Below are 19,409 nucleotides of genomic sequence, written 5' to 3'. Positions count from 1 at the left end.
CAGTTCCGGCACTAGAGAACCACAGTGCTGATTTAATGTTTGTCAAGTGTTCATAGTGCCCTGGGATCTGGCACTTCGATGAGAAAGCTGTGGCAATACCGACCTCTCTGTACACCCAGCCAGGAAGGCAGGACGGGAGGCCTGGAGGGAGAAGCCCTCACATTTAAGTTTCGCAACAACAGAAGTGGTCCCCTGGAGGCTGCTTGGCGAGCGCCACCTCTTCCCTCGGGCGGGGGAGACACGGAGGGGCCCCATGTGGCAGCTTCGGAGTGCGGTTTCGGGTCGTGGGCCTCAGTAAACAGCAACTGGCTAGTAATCCAGCGGAGAGTGCAAAGCGGAGAAACCCAAACAGCACCCTCGCCGCGCCCGCACCCCTGGCCCCCCAAAACCGGGACGGGGATGGGGACGGCGGCGGAAACTGCTACGGCGGCGGCTGGCAGAGCCCCTGTGCTATTGGCCCCTCCCTTCCCGCCCCCGGAAGTGACGCGCGTCAGCTCCGGCGTCGGGGAGGGGCCCCAACGCAGCCGGGGGGTTTGAGAGTGGCGGCGGCCGCGGAGCGATTGGCAGGCTCGGCCGCGGCGAAGAACGCCCCGAGCGCGCGCCCGGCGGGAAGCGGCCCCGAAGACCCGCGCCGCCGCCGCCGCCGCCGCGTGTGGGGGCGGGGAGGGCGGGGCGCGAGGAGCCGCGGCTGGTGCGGCGGCGGCGGGAGATGCGGGCGGCTGCGGGCACCCGGCGGGCTTGGCTCGGCCGCCGGTGCCTTCTCCGGCTCCGCCGCGGGGGTCGCAGCGGCTGCCGCGCCATCCTCGAGCTCCCAGCTTGAGAAGGCGGCGGGCGGAGAGGAGCATCGTGTTCGAGGCGGAGACCCAGAGGGAGCCCCGCGCGCGGCCTCGGTGAGCGGCCAGCCCCGCACGCCCCGTCCACCCCGCACCCCGTCGGGGTCTTGAGGCCCCCCCAACAGCGGGGAACGCGGGCGGGAGCGAGGGGCTCGCTGCACAACAGGAAACGAGCGCGTGGGGGCGGGCGCGGGGGCTGCGGCGCGCGCTCCCCTAGGGATCCGCCCCTGCCCCGCCCCGCCCGCTCAGGCGGCCCTAGCCCCGAGGCGCGCAGGTAGATGCGGCGCGACCCGCTCCGCTCTCTTCGCCCCTTATTTGGTACTGCGAGGTCCCTGGGGCAAAAGGTCGCAGTGATGTTTTTTTTGGGGGGTGGGGGCAAGAGGGGAGCAATTCTGACTTTCTGTAGTGACAGGAAGTTGGAAAGTGAAAGTACAGTAATTCAGTGCTTACCCAGGCCCGGTGAGGTTGCGGCTCTTCCCCTGGACTTTGATCTCCTCGGGGGCACACGGTCATCCGTGTCTCTTCCTGTCCCCAAGCTCGCTATTCATCCGGTGTCAAGTTTCATTTCTTTTTCTATTTCTCTCCCGCAAACCCCCTCCCCTCTTTACTTTCCGGTTAATGTACAGCTGCCGCGAGGCTGGTGGCTTCTTCATGCCTAAGAAGATCAATTGGAAACATCTTTTGGGGGCTGAATATTAACTGGCTTTGGCAGGAAATAAAGGGCATTGTTGGCTGAAGTAGTCAAACGATACACAATTGGCTTTTTCCCAAGCTATTGCTATTTGAAGTTTAGGGCATTTAAAGAAAGACTCTGGAATTTTATTCCTCATCAGAACGGTTCACCCATCTCTTTGGTTGGTGGATCAGAGCCTCCCTCCCTCTTTGCCGTCTCCCACTCACCGCCCCACTGCGTGGAAAACTTGATGCTTCAATGTTTAAGACTGTCAGTGGTGTTTTCATTAAAATGTATTGTGATTCAGTTTTCCCCCTCAGGAACCCTCCCCTCTTTAATTTTGTTTAAATGTTAAAACTGCGTTAAGTGGAATCCATTTAGGGAAATGTTGTTTTTAAGTTTTATGGTAATGTAACAGTACACTTTTAATATTCTGTTAGTATAGGATACTGTACAGTTAGATACATCAGATTACTTTTTGACAACTACGATGATTTTAAGTCAAAACTAGGCTTGATACATTTCATAATTTGCTTTTGTTTTACTTCAGCAGCACTCTGAATTTGGAGACATTTATTTTTGGGGTCTTAGCTACTGTTTCTGAAAAATAGTTGGGCCATGGGTCACCACAGCAACTGGACTATGTGTATTATAAACATGTTTAGGGTGGGAAAGTTTTCACTTAATAGAGGCTTCCTTTCCCTAATGAGTTACTTCAACATGCTCCTTTCATTTTAGCACAGGAACTAATCTACTATCTTTGAAGTGTTAAGTTAAAATCAGTTATGTTTTCCACATTTAATCCCTCAAAAATCAGATTCCTTCATTTGGATCAGTTAAGTATTTCCCTCCCTCATTATACTTCTACTAAAAATCTCTTTTAAAACTGTAACTTCTGGAAAAAACTGTAATTGTAGAAACATTGAGATTTTCGTGAGAAGAAAAATAAAGGGTTTGGGGGTTTTTTGACTGAGAATAAAAGTATTTAATATTTTTGACTTTATTTCACTCTTTGTAATTTTACATAACTGTCTTCTGTAACTTTTTTCCTTTAATTCTCTTTTATGGCTGAAGAAATTGTTGAATTTCATATTAATAGCACACTTTTAGGAACTAAAATGAAGAGGTTCAGCTTAACTATACGCCCAGTGGTTCACCACCTTTTCAGCCAAAGAATAAACTGTTATCAAAATTGAATGAGTAAAATATTCCTTTAAAGTACCCACTGAGGATGTCCATTTTATGTCTTTGTTAGTTTTTCGCAAAAGAAATTTTTTTTTCCGGTATGTAAGTCCAAAACCACAGTGCCCATTTTCTTTCACAGCCATTTCCCATCCCCGATGCACTGTGAAGTACACTAGAGAAGCTGCAGCGTTTTGCACACAGTTGGGTTCTGCCCTGCAGTATGCAACAGCCCCACCAGCGTTTGGCTCAGTACACACTCTCTCCTAATAACCAAAGGGAGAGGTGGAAGGTAAACCGACACCACCTTGGGAACACCTCCTATTTGCTCAGGATGGCACTTGTGTACTCACTGTGGAGATGTTGATGGTTATTTCCTTTTTTTTTTGCGTGTATTGCTTAGCCATTATAAACCTGAAGGGTTCAAGCACTGTCTGCATGATAGGCATTAAGACTCTAGGATTTGGTTTGGGGAATTTTTCCAAAAATAAATGGAATTACAGGCACCAAATCTGTAATAGTCTTGAGATTCCGGTTCTCTGCCGTGTTCACTTTCTTCTTTCCTCCTCTCTCCTCTTCCCCTCCTTTCTAGCTTCAACATCATCACCATTACCATTCTCTCACACATATTCACACACTGCTGTAAGCATTGTTGATAATGAAGATGATGTTTGGAAATGTGGAGACTGAGTTCTCTGGTTAAGCTGAAATTTACTGGGAAGTAGTTGTAACAGATTTAGACTAACAAATAATTGTTTAAATGGGAAACATATGTAGTTAAAAAGTAACTTGCCATGAACAGGCATTATCAGAAGAAAAGCCTCTGCAGTAAAGTCAGAGAAATGGCAGGGACCATCCCCCCCACCTCCCCGCCCAATACTTGATGGATATAATATAAAACCTCTATTTTAACCCAGCTTAAGTGAGGCTATGGGAAACTATGATTTCTAGTGAGCATAAAAGCATTAAAGTAGCATTTCATATTTGTACATTATTATCACTTAGTATCTAATAATGTAATACTTCTTTACAACCCACTGGTGATGTGAATGCTTTTATCCATCTAGGGAAGTGGTTTCCCTAATGAACAGAATATTATGACTGTGATGAAAGAGACTTAGATTCATGGCCTGTTTCTCCATTAACTCTATAAATGTGGGAGGCATCTCCCCTATTCTATTCTTTATCATTTTCCCAACTCTACTTTTGGATGACAGTATCTCTGTATAACCAGCTTCGAAGTGATAAGAGGATAATTGGAGGACTTTTTGAATGTCTCAGAAGTTACAGAAACTCAGATATTTTCTAGTATAGTTCCTCATCTTTGCCCTTTTTGGAAGCAGACATTGTTGACCCTTTGTGAGTTGTACATAGTTAGAGTTAGGTTTCTCAGGCCTAACTTTTGTATTGTTTGTAGTGTTTGTTTTTAACATCTTTATTGAGATATAATTCACATACCATAAAATTCACCTACTTAGTACAGTTCAGTGGTTTTCGTATATTCACAGAGTTGTATAACCACCACCACGATCTAACTTCAGAATATTTTCATCACCCCATTAACAGTCACTCCCCTTTTCTTCTCCCCACCCATTCCCCATTCCCAGCCCTAAGCAACCACTGATCAACTTTCTGCCTATTCTGGATGTTTCATATAAATGGCTGGCTTCTTTCACTTAGGGTAATGTTTTCAAGGTTCATCTACTGAAGTAGCCCATATCAGTATTTCATTCCTTTTTCTGGCTAATATTCCACTCTGTGGTTATACTACATTTTGCTTGTCCACTCATCAGTTGTTGGACATTTGGGTGGTTTCTACTTTTTTGGGTATTATGAATACCACCATGAACATTCCTGTGTAAGTGTCTGTGTGGACATATATTTTCATTTCTCTTGGGCATATACCTACGAGTGGAATTACTGGGTCATATGTTAACTCTGTGTTTAGTATTTTGAGGAAATGCCAAACTGTTTTCCAAAGTGGCTGCACCATTTTACATTCCCATCAGCAATGTATGAGGGTTTCACTTTTCTCCACATTCTAGTCAACACTTAAATCATCTGTCTTTTTGATTGTAGCCATCCTAGTAGGTGTGAAGTGGTATCTTGTGTGGTTTTGATTTTAATTTCCCTAGTAACTAATGACAGTGAGCATCTTTTCATGTGCTTGTTGGGCATTGGTATTACTTTTTGGAGAAATGTCTTTTCAAATCCTTGGCCTATTTTCAGTTTGTTTTTTAATTGTAAGGATTCTTTATACTTTTTGATGAAAGTCCCTTATTATTTGAAAATACTTTCACCCATTCCAAGGATTGTCTCCTCACTTGATGGTATTGTTTGCAGCACAAAAGTTTTAAATTTTGATGTAGTCAGTTTACCTGTTTTTACAGTATTTTAACAGAATTGATTTCATTTAAGTCCTGTTCTGATCCAGTGAGATCTAATTCATAGATTTAAAAAGGAAGGTTTTTTGTTTTGTGTGTGTGTGTGTGTCAAGTTCAATTATAGACTTTTTAGAATGTGCTTATATATGGCCAGAGTTTCTGCCCTAAAGAATTCTTCCTGGGAGGGTGGGAGGGAGATGCAAGAGGGAGGAGATATGGGGATATATGTATATGTATAGCTTGATTCACTTTGTTATAAAGCAGAAACTAACACACCATTGAAAAGCAATTATACTCCAATAAAGATGTTTAAAAAATATTTTAAAAAATTCTTCCGTATAAACAAGGTGTTTGGAAGTTTTTGTGAGGAAAATAACTTTGTGAGAACATTTCCTTGCTGCTCCATTGCCTAAACCAATGGTTGTTAACTGAGATGATATGGTCCCCCCAGGAGAACATTTGGCAATGTCTGCAGACATTTTGATTGCCAAATTGGGCAGGAGGTGCTACTGGCATCTAGTGGGTAGAGGCCAGGGATGTTGTTAAACTACAATGCACAGGACAGCGTCCTGGAACAAAAAAATAATCTGGCCCCAAATATCAATAGTGCTGAATTTAGGAAACTCTGGCCTAAATAGGAAGATCCTAAAACTTGAGATACTGAAAGATATTTCAGTTCCAGTCTTGGTAATCATATAAAGGTTGCTAATCAAATAAAAGGAGGATCTATGCAGGTGGAATCCCTGTGGACAGAATGGTGACAGGACGTGTAACTTAGGGAACATTTTGCTGAATTTTCAGTGCTGCCAATGTGTGTAAATTACATTTATGATAATGGAAACTATTTGGAGGAGAAATACCAGTGGAGCAAAAGTAGATTATTCCCTATACCTCTGGGCCGCCCTGAGACACACAACATATCCTGGCAAATAAACCAGCTGGGCTAATTTAGATAGATGCTGAAATGGTGGTCTCCTCAGAGAATATGACAATGAGTTTTTAAGATAAAATTTAATAACAGTGATACTCTACTGGTTGGCATTCGTCAGTCTGCTCCTGCAATTTATGAAACTAGCTTTATCTCACAGCAAGACTTTTCTTAAGCAGCGTGGCATGCTTAAGAGTTTGGACTCTGGATCCAGATTGCCTGCGTTTAAATCTCAGCTCCACCATTTACGTGTGTGACCTTAGACAAGTTACTTAACTCTTTAATGAATCAGTTTTTTCACATGTAAAATGAGGCTGCAGTAGTATCTGTCTTATAGGATTGCTGTGGGGATAAAATGAGTAATTAGTCTAATACAGTTAGAGTACTTAAAACAGTGTCTGACATATACGGTTGGCTGTTAATTGTGTATCTTACCTGATGCCTCTTTCAGCTCATTGCTATGGACAGTGCTATCACCCTGTGGCAGTTCCTCCTTCAGCTCCTAAAGGAGCCTCAGAACGATCACATGATCTGCTGGACCTCTAATAATGGGGAGTTCAAGCTTTTGCAGGCCGAAGAGGTGGCTCGTCTCTGGGGGATTCGAAAGAACAAGCCTAATATGAATTATGACAAACTCAGCCGAGCCCTCAGATACTATTATGTGAAGGTAATACACATCCACCTCAAAACAAGAATTGATCCTTCTCTTCTGGTGAGGTTAGAGGTACTAATGTCCTGGTTTATTTATTTATTAAAAGAAATTTTTTTTAATTGAGGTATAATTGACTTAAAGTTATATTGGTTTTGGGTGTACAACATAATGATGCGATATTTGTATACATTGTGAAATGATCACTGTTCTGGTTTAATTCAATTTATTTTACAGCTTCAGCAGTTTGGAATTAGGATGAAAGATGTAAATGTTCCAGGTGTATTTCTGCAAATTCTTATTCAGTACCCAGCTCCCATTGCTCATATATTATTCCTCATTACAGTTGTCTTTAAAGAAAACATGATTATAGAGTTGGAATAAGGAAAAGGAACTTTGAGATTCTTGAGGATAAATAAATACTCTTGTTTATATCATAATTTACTTTAAAAATTATCTCATATTTACTCATTTTTTTAGCTCTACTTAATTTTTACTTTTTAGTTTAACCTGGAACACAAATTAATACCTTAAAGAATAGCTGTTAATACCTCGATGTGATTTCTTAGTTAAAACTTTTTTGTTTAATTTCTTATTATTTTGAATACATTCTTGGGCACTGAAGTGAAATAAATGGCTCAAATGGGTAGAATTAAAGTGAGAAGCTGGGATCTTAATTTCTTTCACCTTTGAGTGGTTGATGTTATCAGCTTTCCTGTATGGAGAGATGAGGTAAGAAGCAGCTGGAGTTTCTGAAGGAAGTAGGAACCTTAGCAGAAGTAATATTCTGAATTCCTTTTTGCTTCCTCAGCATGTGAATGGCTTGTACCTTTGGAGTTATTTGAGATTGCAGTTCAGAAATTTTTGACCTCATACAGATACTTAGCTGACAGTGTTAAGCAATTAAAATCTTTCAGCTTTGATGTAACATATTAGTTCAGTTGTTAATAAGACATTTAAATGTTTTTAACTTGTACTCCATAATAGTAGGAACTGTGTTTGGTATGGCTAGATAAATTTAGATGATTTTGAAGCTTTCAAGTAAACTACCTATCAAATAGAGAACCCCATTAGGTCAGCTTTTTCATGGGGGGTGGGTAAAGTTTAAGAAATGCTTAAGAAAAGTTTAAGAAAGTCTAAGAGTGTTTATTTTATTTATCTACAGAATATCATTAAAAAAGTGAATGGTCAGAAGTTTGTGTACAAGTTTGTCTCGTACCCAGAGATTTTGAACATGGATCCGATGACAGTGGGCAGGGTTGAGGGAGACTGCGAAGCTTTAAGCGTCAGTGAACTCAGCAGCAACAGTTCCAAAGATGTGGAGAATGGCGGGAAAGAGAAGCCAGCACAGCCTGGTGCCAAGACCTCTAGCCGCAATGACTACATACACTCTGGCTTATATTCTTCATTTACTCTCAACTCTTTGAACTCCTCCAACAGGAAGCTTTTCAAATCTATAAAGGTTGAGAATCCAGCTGAGAAATTGGCAGAGAAAAAATCTCCTCAGGAGCCAACACCATCTGTTATCAAATTTGTAACCACACCTGCCAAAAAGCCACCAGTTGAACCTCTTGCTGCTGCCATTTCTACTGGCCCAAGTATTTCTCCATCTTCAGAAGAAACTATGCAAGCGTTGGAGAATTTGGCTTCCCCCAGACTGCCTTCTCTGGAAGCACCAACTTCTGCATCTAGTGTAACTGCCGCTTTTACCACCACACCACCTATTTCATCTGTGTCCCCTCTGCAGGAGCCTTCTAGAACACCTTCACCACCACTGAGTTCCAACCCAGACATGGACACAGACATGGAATCAGTGGCTTCTCAGCCAATGGAACTTCCGGAGGACTTGTCCCTGGAGCCTAAAGACCAGGATTTGGCTTTGCCAGAAAAGGACAAAACAAATAATTCATCAAGGTCCAAGAAACCCAAGGGGTTAGAGCTGGCACCAACCCTGGTGATCACGGGCAGTGATCCAAGCCCACTGGGAATATTAAGCCCATCTCTCCCTACAGCTTCTCTTACGCCAGCACTTTTTTCGCAGGTAACACTTTCTTTCTTATTAGTGCTGCATTTTTTTTGTTTTGTTTGTTTTTACTCACCTTTTAAAACAAATCCAGAATTTATAACCTCAAGTTCTCATTTGGCCACATAGGCTTGCCTTACAGAAGGTTATATGACCCTGTGAAAGTAACCCAATTCCTCACCTCAATTAGAATTGTCAAAATAAAAGGTTTGGAGTATTGTGTTAAAAAATTCATTGTTCTACAAGTAAATAAGTATTTGGTGTTTCCACTTCCTCCTAAAGAAAATAAGTATATTCTCTCTCTCGCTCTTTTTTTGGGGGGGTGGGGGGGTCATATAAAACAACAGTGATAATCTCAAGTTAGAAGACAACAGATCCTGAGGTCCTTACAAGTTTGTGCAGTTATTTTCATTAGCTATTTCTTAACTTGCTCATCTCATATAACATTTAAATAGTTAGATTACTCCTAGACCTACACATTATTAAGGGGAAAATATGTTTGTGACTCAGTTACCCATAATTTCTCCATACCAAAATTCAGATTGGTTTTGTTTTTCTATTTGAAAAAGATTCTACCAAAAACGGGTTAGAAAATATTTTGACCTTTATCTTACTTGGGTTGTAAAAGTAATTTCTGAGTTTTTCTTCATGATAAGATTTCCGACTTGGAGATACTTGGAGTGGAGAATAGGACAGTATTTGGATTCAGAGCTATTTGTGTATTACAAGGGTAAACATAATCCTGATAAGCCATTTAGTTATATTTTTGGTTTGTGTATTGCAGACACCCATCTTACTGACTCCGAGCCCCTTGCTCTCCAGTATCCACTTTTGGAGTACTCTCAGCCCTGTTGCTCCCCTAAGTCCAGCCAGGCTACAAGGTGCTAACACACTTTTCCAGGTAAATTACATAAAAGCTTGTCTTCTGTAATTGGGGTGTGGTAAATGAAGAAAGAGGCAAAAAGGCAGTATCCACTCTTCAGTTAATCATTGTAAAACTTCTACTTAATAAGTATTCCTTAGATTTATTTTTGAATTTCTAAGTGTTAATTTTCTGGCCAGCAGACAACTCAGATAAATATTCACGGCAGAGTTTCCTTTTCATTGTTTACTATCCCATACATTTGAATTAGATCAAGAATTGTTTAAAACTGTAGTAGATTTTGAGCCTATCCAATTTTTTTTTGGTCATTTTAAATACTAGAAATCCTCTTTTCTAAAAAAAGAAAATGTATATATATATATATATATATATATACACACACATATTTCTTTTTAGAGGGGTTTCCCCTTTTAACTGAGGACTTTAAAAAAATAGAGAAAACTCTTGAGAATAGTGTATCAAATACTCCCATTTCCCCCCTCATTCAGAACTGATATTCATCAGCATTTTAAATATATATATTTTAAAAAATGAATATTGTATTACCTCTTAACCAAGATCTTAGGAAAGGTCTCACAGCTTGCTTTATTTATTAAAACCCTGCAAGGCAGGTATTATTAATCTTTTTTTTTTAAGGTATTTATTTATTTATTTTTATTTAATTTTGTCTGCGCTGGGTCTTCGTTACAGTACGTGGGCTCTTTGTTGTGGCATGCGGGCTTCTCTGATTGTGGCGCGTGGTCTCTAGAGCGCACGGGCTCAGTAGTTGCAGCGCATGGGCTTTTCTCGAGTTGGGCTCTCTAGTTGTGGCGCACGGGCTTAGTTGCTCCGCAGAATGTGGGATCTTAGTTTCCCCGACCAGGGATCGAACCCTCGTGCCCTGCACTGGAAGGTGGATTTTTAACCACTGGACCACCAGGGAAGTCCCGGTCTCACAGCTTTAAACCATTTTTTTGCCCAGAACATCTAGACTTCTATAACTTGTAGGCTTTCTTGTAGTTGATTCATTCACTTATTCAAGGGTGACTCCCTGGGAGATTTTCTTAGATTTTGTAATTTAAATTTTCATTTGTTCTTTTGGAAATGGAATGGTGAGGGGGAAAAAAAGAAAGAAAATTAAAAATCTTACTACTTCTGCAATTTGTTTTTTGCAAAAACTTATAAATTATTGAATAGAGTGTTGAGAATTTTCCATATTCCATTTTACATTTTTCTTTGCCTCTCACAAACAGATAATTGAATTATAGAGAGAAAGTCATAGTGCTCATGTAGCTCCAGCCTGGAATCTCCATATACATTTGGTCTCAGAACACATGATGGGGAGCCCTTTTGTAGGATGAGCACCCTACAACTATTTGCAGCAGTTAAGAGATGGGCATCTCCTCTGGACCTCTTTTTGATAGTCTGTGATTTGCTATACAATTGAATTATACTCTGTAGTGCATACTGTCATTTACTGAGCTTTCTAAAACCTTCATTTGAAGTCAAGTGTGAACCTGTGTACCTTAGCATCTGAGGGAAAGTATAGGTTTGTTCTTTCCATTCCATCAAGGTACGCTGGAGGGTGTTAATATTTAACATATAAGACAAACAATTTTTTAAAAGTTTCTGTGACATCATATTCTTCCATGATAAACAGTTACTGCCTTTGTCCTGTGAGCCACTGCAGGTGGATGTCATGTTCTGCCTCAGGGAATATAATAGGGACAGAAAGTGAAATTTAGGGTTGCATAATAGGATGATAATGTGTTTTATTTTCTTTCTCAGTTTCCTTCTGTGCTGAACAGTCATGGGCCGTTCACTCTGTCTGGCCTGGATGGACCTTCCACCCCTGGCCCATTTTCCCCAGATCTACAGAAAACATAACCTATGCACTTGTGGGATGAGAGAACCAAGGAATAACACCCAAGAGACACCCAACATGATTACATTTAAAGTGAGCAATTGATACATCACAATGCTGATAATAGACTATTGTGATTTCTGCCATTCTCCATTAAAAATGCTTTTTTAGGATTCCCTTTGAATAGGACTCAAGTTAGACTGTGTATAAAAATGCCTTAATTGGAGTCCAGACTCCACCTCCCTCTTTTTCTTTCTTTTTAAAAAATATTTTGAACTTTGTGTTAAAGAAATTTTTGGTGGGGTTTAGCAGCTAGCTATGCTTTGCAAGAGAATTAAGAGCAAAGTTACTCCTCCTGCCTTATTGGGACCCTTTGGCCAGGAAAAAAATTATGCTTTGAGCATGTTATATAAAGAAATATTAGTTAAATGAAATTGGCCATATCTTTAGGACTTTAATGTGCTCTGTTGAATACTGAGTTGTGCATAAGCAGTAGAGGAAAAAGAATCATTCCTATTCACACCAAGTAAGATTGGAGCAGGACTATTGGGTAGATTCTGTTTTGCTATGAACTATAACATATGTAAGCAACTCCACAAAAAGGCATCTTATTTACATTTATTCAGGGTGGATCTCTTAGCCATATGTGTGATCTTGTCTGAACCTGTCAACAGAGCATGGAGCTAGTTTATTCCCACTTAGGGAGATTTTTAAACCGGGGACTTAAAACAGTATTTGGAACAACCAGTGAGAACATGGGACCCCATATCTGGCACAGAAATGTCATCTGCTCTCTAGGTGGTATGATTACACACCCACGGAATACAGTATGGTAAATGATGGCTTTTAGGGAGATGAACCTGGGGTTTGAAATGTTGAGGCATCTCTGAGTCGAAGATTCAATTGAATAACTTGAAACAACATGTAGGGCATGAAGGACCCTTTTCTCTGTTCATTTTATCCCATTTTCTACTGTATATTTGTCTTTTAAATTTAAGGTTGTTAGAGGTTGTGATAGTTTTAGCAATGTAATTAGGAAGATGAAAAGCAAAGTGAAGCCTCCAAATCTGTAGTGAAGTAAAGATATGCTTATTTCTTTGAGTTTTTTTTTTTTTAATAAGAAAGGAGCAGAGTTCATTTGGCAATGCTCATACATAGGGATTGGATTATTCATATTAGTAGTGAAAAACTGAGGCCTTCATCTCTACCAAATTTATAAAATATTACCATATAGTAATCAGTGCCAGGTGCAGACAGATTTGTTGATCCCCTAAACTGATTTGATACCAACGTCACAGTTGAGTCTTTTGAAAAACTTGGCTTTAAAGTCCAGGATCAGATGATATGCTGCTACCACCACCACCACCCTGCCCATTAAACTAGTCTTTTAACCCTCGAAATAGTTCCTGTAATTAACCACCTGAAGTAAATGGAATAAGGGAGTAGTAAGGACTTGAGGGCTCAAAGTGACACTGCTATAAACCAGCATCTTCCAGATACATAAAGTTCACTTTGTTTTATACAGTATGGAGAAACTCTAGCATAAGATGTCTATGCTAGTTCATTAGTAGCAGAAGGACAGTATTCAGGGAGCTGCCTTTATATTTGTAGTGTTGGAGACTGTTACTGGTTCATTTGTGGTTATCAGCTGAAAAGTTCTGTTCCTGAGATGTGCAATAGCAGTGTTGAAAGGCAGTGTTCAGTAGTGATGGGGAACAGACATACTGGATTTTCTTCCCACATTGAATCATTTCGTTTGCATGCCTCTTTGAAATTAGACTGCTCAGCAGCACTTTGGACTAGTTTTTATTAGGTTAATTCACATTTTGTACATTAGATAAGTAAATATTGATGGCTTGATTTAACTAGATATTTAAAATTTTGAAAGCACAAAAGTATCTTATTTTGAGTCAAAGGAGAAAAGCCATTGGTTTGTTTTCATAGATAGTATCTTTGATAATTAACCGTCTCAGCACAGGGGTGCCTGGAACCAAGGGCACCATGAAAACTCGGTCAAAGCAACTTCCTAGGAACCAGTTTTAGTGAGTCCTCTGCCTATAAACCTCTCCCAGAAGTCTCTGAGAGGTGTGGGCCTTAGGAGGTTGATGATGATCTGCTTTCTCTTTGAGATCAACTGTTTTGGGGAAGTTGGTGTGTGTGTTTGTGTGTATGTATGTGTTCACTTTTTTAAGTGAAATGAAACTGCACCTATAGTGCAAGTGTGTATGAGGCAGATCGTTCTATTTGTAAACTACCTCCTTCCTGGAAAAGTCTCTGTTTTGTTATTTTTTTGAACATCCACAGAGTTCTTCTTAGCATCAAAAGGTGACATACCACTTAAGATCAGTATTCACTGGAGAGACTTATATTTGGTAGCAGTAGCTGGTATCCATCACTAGTCACTTTGCCAGGATGAATGCTCGTTGGCCAAAGGAGCCCAAGTTAAGATAGGGGAGCAGGTTTAGTGAGTTTTTGCGACTTCTGCTATGATTAGCTTAACTTTTCATTTGCTCTGGCCGATATCTAGTCAGTTGTATGCTGTGAGATGTTTAACCACCAGGCTCTCTGAAGGGAAAAAAAAGGCCCTTAAATTGTAGCATTTGCTGATTCCCATCATGTAAGTTACTCCCTCTGTGGTTGATTTTAAGCCCCCACCTTGGAGTTGAGAAGGGGGGCACACAGTTGGCTCAGAGCCACACACTCAGCCAGTGAACCACTGCATTTATTTCACCCTAGGGTGGATTTTCATATAATTTCTAAAATAATTTTTTTCTTTTTGGCTTGTCACAGTGCTTTTGTGATATAATATTCCTCATGGCATATTTTATGTGTTCAAAGGTGGAAACTTCCATTGATTTTTTTAAAATTTATACATGATGGAAGAATCCAGAAACCCTCAAAAGGTCAGCCTTATGCTTCTTTGAGTTAAAATATAGGTTTAATTTTTCTACATCTTGGTGGTTAAAATACAGGTAACAGTAATTTTTTTCTTTAGATTTTGATGGGGAAAATAAGCCCATGAGCCTATAGTAAAAGGGTACTAGATTTTTTTTTTACACTGGATTTTTTTTACAATTCCTTGAAGATTTACATACTATAGTAGAGATCAAAGAAGGCAGCACTGACTGTTGAATCTATTTACATGGCACATTTTTAGTTTTCTCCATACTGTGTGTCACTTAGGCTTGGAGGAGATAGTAAATCAGAGGCTTGGAATTCTGGAACTGTAACTGCAGGCTGTTGATATTATCACTTCAGTGCCATTCACACTTGGCATTGTGTGATGTCTAGTCTAATGACATCGTTTCATCCTGATCTCAGAACTTGTGTTATGATTCTAAAGTTCTCAAAGGCAGTTTTGTATGTTTCTAGTGAATTTATGCACGTTAGAGCCATTCACTGGCATTTCAGAAAAGCAGTCTCCAACCTTTTTGAACACACACCTTGATCAATAAAAGGCTTTGAACACAAATACCCTATTGCAAATTTATATGTATATATGTTAAGTTATATACTGCTATACTAAAGTCCTATATACACTATAAGACATAACACAAAACAGAAATTAAGGATGGCATAAAAATACATCTTGAGTAGAAATTCTAATATTTTTTTCCTGCATCCAGTAGATTGTCTTGTGCACTCCCCTGGAGGCATGTACTCTACTTTAAAGTCCCCTGACTCAGGGTTTGTTTGTCAGTCTAATCTTGAAAAATACAATGTGGAAGCTTTGGTTGTGATATATAGGGAAATCCTTTACATATTTGATTTGATTTTCATGTAAAATCTCCAGTAGAGATTAGGAATTTTTCAGCAGAGCTTGTCATCAACTTTCTGAAATTTCCTATTTCTTTGTCATGAGAAATTTCTTTTTCATACATTGCCAAATAGCCCATTACCAAATGTTTTCCAGAGCTTCATGCTTATTATTTTTGACAGCCTGTTGTCTCTTTCCTTTTCATATTAGGTGTGACTTTATAATTTACTTTTATTTTACTAGCTGCTCTCAAACTTCTTTTGGCCTTATTAATGTTATATTTTACCAACAATTTCAGAATTATTTCAAGTTGCTGTATGTTAAAATACATAACAGCCTCCAGTTTCTTGCTGCATTGGTAAGTTTATTATTATTATTATTTTTTTGGTAACATTTTGGCATCTGAACAAATAAATATTTTCTTGATGGGTCTGTTCTATCTATCACTTCATTTATTGTATGTATTTTATTTACCCATGCCAGAAATCTAGAATTGTGCTGAGGTGCCGTTCTTAGGTGTGTAAACAAGTATGGCGACAAGTGCAGGTCTCTGTGCAGAAGCCTGGAGCTCTGAGTGAAGGATCACAGCAACAGGAAAACTAGACTCTTCATGAAGTACGTAGTCTGTGATCTGAGGGTGTGACAGGATGGAATTGAGAAGTTAATTGTTCAATTCATAATAGTGAAGTGGAGGCCAGCCATAATTATCTTGAGCAGGTACTCTGACCAGAGAATTAGTTCGATGGAAAGTGTTTGGTTAATTATCTTCTTGGTTTGGGGTCAACAATTAATCAACAATTAAATAAACAGTTGTTACTGTTTTTAATGCTGCTGGTGTTGCCTGAAACAAGGTGCCCTGTTATTTCTCTGTGTCATCAGAATTCTGCTTACTGAAGTTGAAGTTTTAATCTTAGAATCTAGAATTCTTGTGGGTGGTGGTGTGTTAAGCAAGAAAAGAAGGCGGTTTGATTTCATTTCTCGTACTTGGTGGAACCTGTTAGGATGAAAGTCATGTTTTTACCTGTAAACAGAGCAGAACTGAAAAGGTGAGTTATTGATGTAGTATAAATGTTCCATTTGAAGCTGCCAGTTTCTTCAAGCTACTTTTCTGAAAAAAAAAATTGTGGTAGATTGACAGCCTGCCAGAAATAGCAATTTCTAGGGTGCTGCCATCCACACTTAGTTGTTGTGAAGATGGAAATCAGAGTGGTTTGCGTGAGAGGGGAAAGGTTGGCTCTAAGCTTTCTATAGAAACCAGGAAATTCAGGCTGTTAACGTTTTAAATGAAACCTTTAACAAGAAAATTTATGAGGGATACAATCAAACATAGTCTCTTGAACTCTAATCTTTTGAGTATAATATAGATCAAGAAGTTTTATGAGGCTTAAGTTTTTATTTTAAAATATTTTGGGAAACTAGAGCATTTCTTTCCAAGTCATTCTGATTGGCTGAGTGCATACATGTGTGTGTATATATACTGATGTATTGACTGAGTATATGTTTGTGTGTACGTGTATAAATAAATCTATTTTTCAGAGGGAACATATGGTCATCCTAGTCTAGGATGGTTCCTAGGCTATTTTATACTAAAACTTAAAAACAAAAATTGGCTGCACTTTGCAGTTGTCACTTTTTAAAAATTAATGCCTTGCACATTTGTTTTTCTAAATGCATAGAATCATAGGCCTTAAAGACTAATTGCTTGTCTACTCTTTAGAAATACTGTACAGTGCTACATGTGACATACTCTAAGCAAAGTCATCTTAAACTGTTTTCTTATATTCATGTATTATTGAGCAAATAAGAATGTTCTTTCTAAAAACTTCTACATTTTTGTGTAAAGTCCTTGTTACGTTGGGTTCTACGTTTCTCAGAGAGGAGGTTTATACTAGACGTAGTATTTCTAAAATACAGATTTAACCATGATTGAAATAGTGGTGGAGGAATTCTGGCATTGTAGCTTATTCATCCTTTTGAACTGTACATAGAAAGCATTAGCAGAAAACTCAAGAGTATCTTGGGCTGAATGGTCTTCTCAACTTTGCCTTGTTTCCCATCTCATAAGGGCCCGTTCTTGTTCTTGTCCCCTCCAAGGATTATGAGCCCTGCGAGGACAGGCCTGGGATCTTCTGGACGGGTTGGGGGTGGGGAGGTGCCCTGTGGCTGGGCCTGAGTTCTAGCCAGTCCATCATTCAAGCTTGCCTAGAGTTCAGGGGTGGGAATGCCATATACTGGTATGAAATCACTTGGCACTTTTTGGGACACCATTATTAGCACTGTTCTGTTTTTAATAACTGGAAGCACTTAATGATTATTTTGTTTAATTTCACCTTGAGGATATTGAGGGTCAGGGAAGTTAAGGTTTATTGCTTGCTCATGTTTTCTGGAACTTGACTGTTTGGAGAAGGGATAAGTGGATTACCCAATGAGCCATTCTAGGCTCTGTAAGGTATGCTGTTTTGGCTAGGATGCTTTAAAATAATTTACAAGCTTTTAATATTCTGCTTTGTAGAAATGTATGACTTTTAATGGTTTGCAGTTGGTGGATTATACTCAACTTTGTGAATTCGCCAAATTTAAGTTTCTTTTCTGTTTAATCATTGTTGCTTATTGTCTGTCAGGTAGGGGACACAGTCCTTTCTAAGACATTTCATGCTTTTTGTTTTTGATGGCAGTATTACCAAGGGCCTTTAAGTGTACATTACATTCATTGCTTATGTGATAAAGTAGCGTATTGTATGAACTTCCCTGTTCAGTATTAGTGAAGTGAACTGAGATGCATATATGTAAAGATAGAAATGAATGCAATTAATTTTTGATTACTTGAGGCCTATTTATTTGGTTTGGCCATTCGACCTTTTCTAGTCACAATCATATGTATTTCTTCACTTTTACCTTCTAGCAGTTTCATTTATCTTTGTGGGTAGGGAAGATTAAATATGAAACTCAGTCCAGTCATTTTGCTACTGGTTGGCTTTGGTTTGAGGCAAATAAAAGTTTTGACTTAGTTTTTTAGAATTCTGCCCTTTACACTAGATAATCAAGTTGGCTTTAAAAAAGTGTACAATTTTGTCCTTTGAAGAACAAACTAATAATTTTCTGTGAGCCCTATTGGATCTTCAAGTACGGATAACACTTGAAAATTAAATACCGTTAAACTTTTGATTTTCGCCCACCCAATGTGTAAGTCAGAAAGAGAGCATATGTCTGCTGTGGTGTTAACACAGAGAGATGTATTCTTTTACCTCAGCGTCTTAGTTTGGCCTCTGTAATAAGAACTTGTCAGGGTGCTTTTCTTAAACTCCGATTCATTCAGCTGAGAAGACAGTTACTTCATTGTTTATTTTTCCCCTTGTTTATTTTATTGAAATCTATCTCTCATAATATCTAGTATCCACTACTTTTGTATAAACAGAATACTTACATATAATGCCAGTGCACACCTACCCAAAAGACTGCATTATTGTTAAAGTGTCATTAACAACTTGTCTTGATTAATCTGTTTAATTTACATGAGGGAGACCTTTGAAGTATTAAAATCACTTTCTTTTCTTTTTCCTAAAAAAGCAATTCAAATGATGGTAACTGCTAACATTTATTAAAATCACATTAATTGCTGATGCAGCTGGAGAGAAACTGCCACATCTTCTAGCTAAGCAGTCTGACTTAACGTGTTGGGAAACTAAGGGATGTTGTTTTAGGGTAATTAGTATGGCTGTAGCTGGAGCCTTCAGCTCTACATGCGTGTGGCAGAAAAACTTTACAGAGTTTAGGTTGGCGAGGAAGAATATGCGCTGGCACTTTGAGGGCTTTAGAATATGCTGCTTTTAGGAGGGAAAAGTGTAGTTGATACTCAGTGCACCTCCAGACATAGTAAGGGGTTGCTCTGAATAACCAATCAGGTGATCTTTTTTTCCTACGGCTTCAAGTTTTATGCAAAAATGTTGTTAAATTCTGTAATGATGATATGCATCTTTTTAGAAAGATGATACATTTTTAAAAACTATTTTATATAAGAATTGTCAGAGGAATCTGCTTTGTATAATGGCAAGCTGGCTTTAAGAAAGCACTGTATCAAATTTACTAAAGTCCAAAATTATATAGATATGTTAATAGATGTATGTGCAACTTGATATGGACAATTGTATTTTTTTAAATAAATATTTTTAACAAAATGACTTTCTGAATTATTTCCCTCCTCTCACATCTATTGAGGTAGTCTTTGTGTATTATATTCCCGTCTGTGCTAAATGT

At 39.2% G+C, this 19,409-nt stretch overlaps 1 protein-coding gene across 3 annotated transcripts; it reads left to right on the top strand.

Moving 5' to 3' along the window:
* Positions 1-665: 665 nt before the first annotated feature.
* Positions 666-19,330, top strand: ELK4 (ETS transcription factor ELK4). Of its 3 annotated transcripts, none has more exons than XM_060129649.1 (7): positions 666-890; positions 6,452-6,667; positions 7,815-8,690; positions 9,457-9,573; positions 11,323-11,491; positions 15,454-15,513; positions 15,639-19,330. In XM_060129649.1, the coding sequence occupies exons 2-5, from the start codon at positions 6,461-6,463 to the stop codon at positions 11,419-11,421; spliced, it is 1,299 nt and encodes a 432-aa protein (XP_059985632.1). In that variant the 5' UTR covers positions 666-890; positions 6,452-6,460; the 3' UTR covers positions 11,422-11,491; positions 15,454-15,513; positions 15,639-19,330. The 3 variants fall into 3 exon arrangements, with proteins under 3 accessions (XP_059985632.1, XP_059985625.1, XP_059985626.1); XM_060129642.1 differs by having other exon boundaries at positions 757-890; positions 6,452-6,724; XM_060129643.1 differs by lacking the exon at positions 9,457-9,573 and having other exon boundaries at positions 757-890; positions 6,452-6,724.
* Positions 19,331-19,409: the final 79 nt, after the last annotated feature.

This window comes from Lagenorhynchus albirostris, chromosome 2 (genome assembly GCF_949774975.1).
Source record: "Lagenorhynchus albirostris chromosome 2, mLagAlb1.1, whole genome shotgun sequence".
Taxonomy (NCBI): domain Eukaryota; kingdom Metazoa; phylum Chordata; class Mammalia; order Artiodactyla; family Delphinidae; genus Lagenorhynchus; species Lagenorhynchus albirostris.
This window is presented reverse-complemented; position numbering and strand designations above follow the sequence as displayed.